The sequence below is a fragment of the Alosa alosa genome, chromosome 19 (genome assembly GCF_017589495.1).
Source record: "Alosa alosa isolate M-15738 ecotype Scorff River chromosome 19, AALO_Geno_1.1, whole genome shotgun sequence".
NCBI classification, from domain to species: domain Eukaryota; kingdom Metazoa; phylum Chordata; class Actinopteri; order Clupeiformes; family Clupeidae; genus Alosa; species Alosa alosa.
Genome location: NC_063207.1, coordinates 884,606 through 894,605, shown reverse-complemented (window position 1 = coordinate 894,605; position 10,000 = coordinate 884,606). Strand labels below are relative to the sequence as shown.

Sequence of the window (10,000 nt, the reverse complement as noted above, 5' to 3'; positions counted from 1 at the left end):
ACTGAGCACAGGGGCCCCCTAAGGCTGCGGCTCAGTCCGCTGTTCTTCACCCTGCTGACGCGATGACTGCACTGCAACCTACAGCAACAATCACATAGTGAAATTTGCTGACGACATTAATAACTCTGGTGGGTCTCATCACCAAGGGCTTAACTTAGACTCAATACAGGTTGGAGGTCGACCATCTGACCACGTGGTGCAGGGACAACAACCTCCTGCTGAACGCCAGCAAGACCAAAGAGATTGTTGTTGACTTCCGAGAGGTCACACCCAACACCTGCCACTGACCATCGACGGTGCTGTGGTGGAGAGAGCGAAAGCAGCACCAAATTCTGGGGTGCACATCAGTGAAGACCTCTCCTGACCACCAACACTGCATCACTGGCTTAAGAGAGCTCAGCCGCCTGTACTTCCTGGCGAAAAACTCAGGCGCAGCAAGTGCTCCACCAGCCATCATGACCACATTCTACCGAGGCACCATTGAGAGCATCCTCTCCAGCTGTATCGCTGTGTGGGGCGGAAGCTGCACTGAATACAACAGGAAAGCCCTGCAGCCATAGTGAACACAGCTGGAAGGATCATTGGTGCTTCACTCCCCCCCTGAAGGACATTTACACCACCCACCTCACCCCAAGGCTTAGCTTTACCAAAATTGTGAGTGATGCAAGTCACCCCGGCCACAATCTGTTTGATCTACTGCCCTCTGGGAAGAGGTACAGAAGCCTGCGCCCCAAGACTACCAGACTCCACCAACAGCTTCATACACCAAGCTGTAAGGATGCTGAACTCTCCCTCCTCTCCCCTCCCTCAGCTACATAACATCCTGGACATTGGACCCACAATGGTCAGCTTGCACTACTCCACCTGCACACTTGAACACTTGCACACTTGTACACTTTTACAACTTGGTGTTGTTGTCCTGAAAACACAACACTTCTGCTGCTCTTACATAACTTGCAACCACTATGCCACTTTCTTTATTACTTAGGTCAAACAGTATTTTATAGTATTTTACAGTATTTGCACTAGTATTTTATTGACTGTCTATGCACAATTTGGACAAAATTTTGCTGCTCTTATTTTTTCATTATTATATGTGCCCTCTTATTTACTTATTTACTTACTTTTTGTTTACTTGAATGTTATGTTTGTTCTGCGGACTTAAAATTGGTCAAATATGTCTTGTCTTCACCGTGGATAGTGAGAAACGTAATTTCGATCTCTTTGTATGTCTGGAACATGTGAAGAAATTGACAATAAAGCTGACTTTGACTTTGACTTTGACTTCAAAACTCTACACTCTGGAAGGAGTCTTCAGATTTTTGCGTCTTCAAGCCCTGATGGCGGGGTCACCGCGTAAACGAAAAGGCACTTATGATAAAATATTTTGTCGCCTTTTCTTCAGAATCGCTCTCGTGATAAACGCCCCCTTATATTAAGGTTTTGCACCTACGTCATAATGTCATGTGACCGTTTGTTTACAACTAGAGTGGTAGGCAAGAATGGTAGGCAAGGCACTGCAGAGAGTGGTAGGCAAGCCTACAACAGTCGGGTTGCATAGGCTACACATAGTTACAAATAGCTTAAAAATTGAAATTTTAATATCAAATATTGACCAGGATGCCGACCACTTGTGTAGCCCCTAACAGTTGGTTTTACAATAAGAAGCAAAAGGCTTAAACAAATAACCGTTTAGCCTACCTATCCTCGTGGTTGTGGAGGATGATCGCTAGCAGCTGTGAAGTCTTTTATTCTCAAGATAGTTTAATGGTGTAGCCTACTGTCTACTTAAGACGAGGGCTAAAAATACAACTATCTACAGTCATCCAAAAATGAATTGCCAGAGACAGGCTATGAAGGGAAAAAGTGCAGCATTTTAAACATGGCAAGATTATTTTACCGAACAGTTTGTTCTAATTTGTCTCGCGGAAATTGCTTGTGGACATCAATCACCTATCTCCTGTCCTTCTATTTCAAGTTATCATGTGTGTCATTTGATTATATAATCACAACAAATGCTAATAAATGAAAACAGAATAGGCTTTTGTGCTATAGGCTAACGTTACAGGTCACTTAGGCTAACTCCCCAGATGTCAAAATAAACTGATTTGATCCTAATAGTTTAGCGATCACACACAACAACTTAACACAGCAACCTCAAACACCACTGTTGAACCTAGGCTACTGCTTCAGTCATGTAAGAAATAAGCAGTTTATGAATTATCTTTACCCGTTTAATCAAGTCCACATGACCAAAATAACAACATATTTAAAGGCTGAGCTAGCATAACAGCCTAATATAGGCTATGCTGCAATGGATAACTAATAAAAAGTTTCACACAATTAATGAACTTTATCACTCACATTCTGAGTTTTTCTGGGTGGTTATATATCCATGCAGATCGCCTTGGAATAAGCCATCGCTGTTATATGATATAATATGTTACAGGATTCATGACTAACGCCATTAATGTTATGATGCTGACTGACACTGGCTATAACAGTAGCTTCTAGGCTACCGCTTTAAAGTCTGCTGAGTCTACTGCCTACCAAAACCTGTCGCTGTTCAGTTGAAGTTAAATGATCAAATATTGTTTGATTTTGTGTCAGCTTTCAGAAGGAAGACATGTTCCTTTCTGGTCAAATTTCGAGCTTCTAAGAAAGGCTATCGCCTTCGTGTAAACCGAAGTTTTGAACAGAGAAAAAAGTTAGGCTACCATTAGGCTACATGCAGGTTCTCCGATACAGATCAATGCACCAAATCAGGGCGATTTTAGCTTAAACAACGTTCCTGTGACAGGCTATCAAATATTGAACAATGGGATAACGTTTCATCATCACCTTTATTGATGCCTGAAATGTTGACATTGCTGAAATACAGAGATGTAGCCTACTGAGAGGCAGCTGCAGACAACGATGTTCAATGGGTTCAACTTGTCCTTTGCCTACCAGCTGGATGTAAACAAAGCTATAGAACCTAGAATACCTCACATGAAAAACGTTAATAGACCCTTTCAACAATAAAAACAAAAACAATGCTTGAACGTTCTATTTGGGCCCCAATCTACTTCCTCTGCATTAAGATAACATATGGAATGTTAAAACGGAAGCCTTGTGGGGCCAACTATGATGCTGATAATGGAACTGTCTTGAAAGGGTCTATACACACACACATGATATAAACACTTTATATACTGTAACACTGTACATCATATACCAGCTCACCCATTTCAGTAAACAAATACACCAAATCTCTCTCACACACACACACACACACACACTGCCTTACCATCTGTGAGACGATCAAACAGGAATATGTCAAAATTCCAGCTGGCTACTCTTTTCAACATGACCTGGAGACAGTGAAAGAGAGAGAGAGAGATGGGGGGGCAAAGAGTAAGTTGAAAAGGAGAGATACTCAGGGCCAGATGTACTAACGCTTTTTTTGCCCATTTCAGGTATTTGTTTTTATAATGTAAGGTGTAAAATCATTGCGAGGTATGTACAAACAGGCCAATAATGATAAAAGCATAAACTGCCTGTCGCGGGAGCTGAAAGTGGCAGATTATGTTTGTCATGTCATGCATATGCATTCATGGGAGGATCCAGGGGAAAGTGGGAGTTTAGCGTAAAAAGATGGGAGGGGAAGAGTAAAGAGCACCTAATTATGTATTCAGTTGTGGACATTCGTAAATTGCGTTTATGGGCGGAGAAGGGCAGAGAAAGGTGCAGTTTACACTAAGGATTGAACGATTGATAAATACGATGGAAACTTGGATCTGACAGCGTTTGCAATCTGGCGGTGTGTCCATGACGCTGATAACGCTACGTTCACAAATGTACGTACATCTGGCCCTCAGAGTGCATATATGTGTGTGTGTGTGTGTGTGTGTGTGAGACTCACAGAGGCTTGTCCGTAGTATTGCCAGCCAAGAAGGCTGAGTGTGTGTGTGTGTGTGTGTGTGTGTGTGTGTGTGTGTGTGTGTGAGTGAGTGTGTGTGAGTGACTCACAGAGGCTTGTCCGTAGTATTGCTGGTCAAGAAGGCTGAGTGTGTGAGAGTGTGTGTGTGTGTGAGAGTGAGTGTATATGTGTGTGTGTGTGTGTGTGTGAGAGAGTGAGTGTATATGTGTGTGTGTGAGAGTGAGTGTATATGTGTGTGTGTGTGTGTGTGTGTGTGACTCACAGAGGCTTGTCCGTAGTATTGCTGGTCAAGAAGGCCAAGTGTGCGTGTACGTGTGTGTGTGTGTGTGTGTGAGAGAGTGAGTGTATATGTGTGTGTGTGTGTGAGTGAGACTCACAGAGGCTTGTCCGTAGTATTGCTGTGTGTGTGTGTGTGTGTGTGTGTGTGTGTGAGTGAGCGTGTGTGAGTGACTCACAGAGGCTTGTCCCTAGTATTGCTGGTCAAGAAGGCTGAGTGTGTGAGAGTGTGTGTGTGTGTGAGAGTGAGTGTATATGTGTGTGTGTGTGTGTGTGTGTGTGTGTGTGTGTGTGTGTGTGTGTGTGTGAGAGTGAGTGTATATGTGTGTGTGTGTGTGTGTGTGTGTGTGTGTGTGTGTGAGACTCACAGAGGCTTGTCCGTAGTATTGCTGGTCAAGAAGGCCAAGTGTGCGTGTACGTGTGTGTGTGTGTGTGTGTGTGTGTGAGAGAGTGAGTGTATATGTGTGTGTGTGTGTGTGTGTGTGTGTGTGTGTGTGTGTGTGTGTGTGTGTGAGAGACTCACAGAGGCTTGTCCGTAGTATTGCTGGTCAAGAAGGCCAAGTGTGCGTTGTGGCGGTGGGGGCGGGGCTACAGGTCCAGTGGGCAGAGCTGAGCTGTTGCTGAAGCCTCTGATTGGGTGGAGGTAGCGCTGCAGACTCAGATGCTGACGATGTCGTTTCCCAGATACACATCCCACTCCAGCTGCGCACACACATACACGCACGCACGCACACACAAGCACACACACACACACACACATACACACACACACACACACACACACACAAGCACACGCTCGCACACACAAGCACACACACACACACACACACTACAGTTAGCTTTGGTCATTTCATTCATTCCCCTTTCAGCCCTAGAGATCTCACTGAGTAGGTGACCACTGGGTGGCAGTAGCGCTCTGACCACTCTCTTCATCATATCATCTCCAGTCAGACCACCAGAGAGAACAGAGAACATGCCCTGTACATGGACCACATAGCCCTAATGCCCTGTACATGGACCACATACCCCTAATGCCCTGTAAAAGCAGGTGTTAATCCAAATTGCAGTTCAATGCGTCAATAAGAGAACCTTTCAAAGACAACAGAATCTCTATTTAGAGCACCAGTTTTTGTGGTGAAAGTATTTGTATTACCAAAAGCAACCTTAACTTTCGTTGGCCTTTCGAATGTCTTACTTTCACTTTCACGTCATTCACTTAAACTTTCCTACTTGCTAGATTTGACCAATCTTCCATAGCCTACGTGCACAAGTAGTTTGAGTAGAACTCATTCCCTTCAGCAGTGCCACTCTAGTAACAGCAACCAGAGAGCAGACATCTGCATGTGTTTAATCATTCACGTTATTTGGCAAACAGTGTCATGAGGCACTAACTGGATGAGTTAGAAATGCTACTATAGCAGTCACATCAGTGTCATGAGGCACTAACTAGATGAGTTAGAAATGCTACTATAGCAGAGTCACATCAGTGTCTTGAGGCACTAACTAGATGAGTTAGAAATGCTACTATAGCAGAGTCACATCAGTGTCTTGAGGCAGGTGAGGAAAGCTGGCTCTGTTGTTGCCATTGAGTTGGAGTCACCCACAACAACTGCAGAGAAACGGACCATGAGCAGGACGCTGGCGATCGAGGACAGTGACCAACACCTACTACACAGCACACTGGCCCCACCCACTACACAGCACACTGGCCCCACCCACTACACAGCACACTGGCCCCACCCACTACACAGCACACTGGCCCCACCCACTACACAGCACGCTGGCCCCACCCACTACACAGCACGCTGGCCCCACCCACTACACAGCACGCTGGCCCCACCCACTACACAGCACGCTCAGTAAACAGAAGAGCATGTTCAGTGGCAGACTTCTGTCGCTATCATGTTCACCAGACAGGTTGAGGAGGTCCTTTGTCCCCAGGGCCATCCAACTCTTCAGTGCCACACAAAAGGGGAGAAATGGACTTTTCAGCATGAGCCTGTCTCTCTCGGCCCCTACCACCACATCACTTTACCTGCTGTCTGTCTCTCTCGGCCCCTACCACCACATCACTTTACCTGCTGTCTGTCTCTCTCGGCCCCTCCCACCACATCACTTTACCTGCTGTCTGTCTCTCTCGGCCCCTCCCACCACATCACTTTACCTGCTGTCTGTCTCTCTCGGCCCCTACCACCACATCACTTTACCTGCTGTCTGTCTCTCTCGGCCCCTCCCACCACATCACTTTACCTGCTGTCTGTCTCTCTCGGCCCCTACCACCACATCACTTTACCTGCTGTCTGTCTCTCTCGGCCCCTCCCACCACATCACTTTACCTGCTGTCCACCTGACTGTCTTACAGGCTATATTAGCCCTCCTACACAATCTGGACTGTGGTCATAACATCTACATAACTTATTCCCTGTTATATATTCTTCTTAAAGTATATTTTCTTAAGCAACTCTATTGTTTTTATATACTTGTCTTTTCATAGTCAAAATTAATATTTAATAACAAGCAAAGTTATTGCACTGTTCAATCCCTGCACTGGTTACTTTTTGCACTACCACCATTGCACACACTCCACCATAGCACCTTATCATGGTCAATGCATCACTTGGTCAGTCCACATCAGACCTTTGCCATCACTTCACAGGCTCTTTCATTTGTACAGTTCTGTGTAAGTGTTATGTAGGGGAGAACCGGGACGAATGAAACACTTCTTAATTAAACGTAATTTACAAAGACATCGTTAAAACATTGAAAGTTAATATTTTGTCACTAGCAACCTACATCTGTCCTCTGTCAAATACAGTTGCATTTACAGCTCTGAACAAAACCGTTCAAGAGTTATTTAAGGAGAAGTCGAGCGTCGTTATGTTTCATTCTGTCCCTCCTGGCTGGGACAAATGAAACAGCATGGGGGACTTAATGAAACATACAGCTTAAATTATGTAAACTTCCCACAATTTCAATATTTGACAACATATCATTATTTTAGATAGATTGCTGCTGGCCTATATGTCTTGGTTCATGTCTGTTAACAACTCATTGCCGTCATGGTGAAGCGCATATCTCGCGCTTATGGAAATAGCATTCACTATGCCATTAATATCCCTAGAATAATGCATTTTTCGAATTATATAATGTTTCTATAGTACAAAATGTTATTTCACTCTCTTTTTATGTGGTTAAAGCCACCACACATCCAAATAAGTGTCCTTCATGACCCACAGGCCATCAGTCTCCATAGGTTAACATGGCAAAACTCGACCCCCTACCTGATAGCCCCAAATATATTTGCATCTTTCTAAAACTGCTTTTCCATGTAACCTGCATAAAATATAGCAAACACAGATATGTGTGCATTGACTTAGAATAAATGGGGTTTACTGTCTGGTCGGGACAAATAGGTGTTTCAATCGTCCCCCCATAGACATTTAGCATTATAGGCTGTTTTGCATCCATTACAAACAAACATGCAATGTGAACGTCTTGGATTGGGGAGAGCACTAAATGCTTTACTGAATAAGCATGAAGTCAAACATTTAAATGAAAAACACTCTTTAATAATCAAAAAAAATAAACCGCTAATGAAGTAAACTTGTGACCATCAAAAATCGTTTATCGCCTGTAACTCCGTGATAACAGGACGTAACAGGAAGGCATTTGGCTGAGCAACGGAGGTTAATATGCTCTATGTTTTGTCCAAATGATGTCTGTCTATCATCGTTGCACTCGGAGAAAACCGGAATGTTTCATTCGTCCCCGTTTCAATCGTTCCGGTTGTACCCTATGTGAGATACAGTATGTGTGTTACTTTGTTGTGTTATGATTGTATAAGCTACTGGGTGCCTACAATTTCCCTCAGGATGAATAAAGTATCTATCTATCTATCTATCTATCTATCTATCTAAAGCACCCTAACTAGATGAGTAAGACATGCTACTATTACACTGAGGACACACAGTCTCACGGTCTACTAACACAGAGTAGCCTACTCTAGCATACTAGCATATATTAGGATATAAAGTAGTTCTGTGTGCTGCTGTTCAGTTCTAGGCTAACGGCTAACAGCTAGCCTTTTTCTGGACATCAGTTCATTATGCTGGATAGAACCAGTTTCAACTTATAACCGGCCCACTCAGACATTTAAGATATTATAACACTTCTAGTGCTACTGTCAGAGAGAGCGTGAGAGACAGCAAAATACAGACAGATGAATTCACAAAGAAAAATAAAGACAATGAGAGAGAGAGAAATGAAAGGAAAGAGAATTATAGAGAAAGAAAGTCAGAGTGGTCAGAGAAAGAAAGATGTTGAAGGACTGTACCACAAGTTTGGTGATCCATTGCCATCTTCTCGCATACACACTATAACCAGGGCAGAAAGACCACAACACACAACACAAGACACAGACACAAACACACACTTCAGGCAGCACCACACACACAGTCTAGCAGTTAGAGATACAGTCAGAAGGATTTGTCAGTTTGTGGAGTAGAGTGTTCTGGAACTTATAACCCATTCAAACTCACCTCCATTCCATAGAACACAAAGCAACAGGTGAATCAAAGATTCTTTAGTTACCGTCTCTGGCTGAATGTAAACAAACACACACACACACACAGCACAACACAACAAGGCTACCCCTATCTGCTTATGTGTGTGTGAGTGGGACAGTACTCACACTGATTGTGTAGAAGTCTGAAGTCAACCCACAGCTTAGTTCCTCCTCTTTTTTCTGATTTGATGATTATTCCCCGACCTGTCAATCGCATGTCTTTAAAAACATACACGCACGCCCCGCACACACACACACACACACACACACACACGCACACGCATTAATGCGACACGCGCTGCGCAGACACAGACACACGCGCACGCTGCACAGACACACAGACACACACACAGACAGACACACACACAGACACACACACACACACACGCACACACACACGCACACGCACACAGACACACACACAGACACACACACACACACACACACACACACACGCACACACGCTGCACGCTGCGACACAGACACACACACAGACACACACACAGACACACACACACACACACACGCACACGCACACAGACACACACACAGACACACACACAGACACACACACAGACACAGACACAGACACAGACACAGAGAGAGAGAGAGAAAGAGAGAGAGTCAGAACCAGATGTAATGTAAACCACAGCTGGTAGCTGGTGGCCATAGCGGTCATTTGTGAGTGAGTGAGTGTGTGTGTGTGTGTGTGTGTGTTCCATACCCAGCAGGCATATGAAGAGTGCAGTCTGGTCGGTGCGGTCATAGGAGATGGCCCCTCGTCTCTGGTGAGAAACACAGATCAGTCACCCCTGCACACTGGTCATTCCCTTACGGTCATCAGGAACTCTGCACACTGGTTATTCCCTTACGGTCATTAGGAACCCTGCACACTGGTCATTCCCTTACGGTCAGGAGTGTAGTGGACGTTGAACGCAGGGAAAGCCATCCCCCCACCTCATTGTCTTAACCACTTTAATAAGTGTTTATTAACATTATAAGTATTGTTACCTGTGGTAACAACAAGTGCATGAATCACGCAAACATCTCCAATTAGGCCTCCTTTGTCATAACATTTGTTACAGAATGACCGCCATGCTGTGGCACTCCCCATGCGTAAAGCGTTTAAACCAATGAGAATTACATCTGTCATTCCCTTTAACAGCACGGAACGCAACTTCAAACAGCGCATCGGTATTTTTATAGTCAGCGGCGCATGGAACAGTTGGACCGTACGG

At 44.5% G+C, this 10,000-nt stretch overlaps 1 protein-coding gene across 3 annotated transcripts in view; it reads right to left on the bottom strand.

The window, feature by feature from the left end:
- Nucleotides 1-10,000, bottom strand: part of LOC125283863 (high affinity cAMP-specific 3',5'-cyclic phosphodiesterase 7A-like) — a 40,918-nt gene that overhangs the window by 24,939 nt on the left and 5,979 nt on the right. For 2 of the 3 annotated variants that reach the window (XM_048227364.1, XM_048227363.1), the window contains exons 2-5: nt 9,487-9,547; nt 8,889-8,981; nt 4,722-4,900; nt 3,290-3,353 (exon numbers count right to left, since the gene is read on the bottom strand). In XM_048227364.1, the coding sequence (XP_048083321.1) occupies nt 3,290-3,353; nt 4,722-4,900; nt 8,889-8,981; nt 9,487-9,547 (397 nt within the window). Of the gene's footprint in view, nt 1-3,289; nt 3,354-4,721; nt 4,901-8,531; nt 8,830-8,888; nt 8,982-9,486; nt 9,548-10,000 lie in introns of those variants that run through there. The other variant, XM_048227365.1, reaches the window with a different exon arrangement.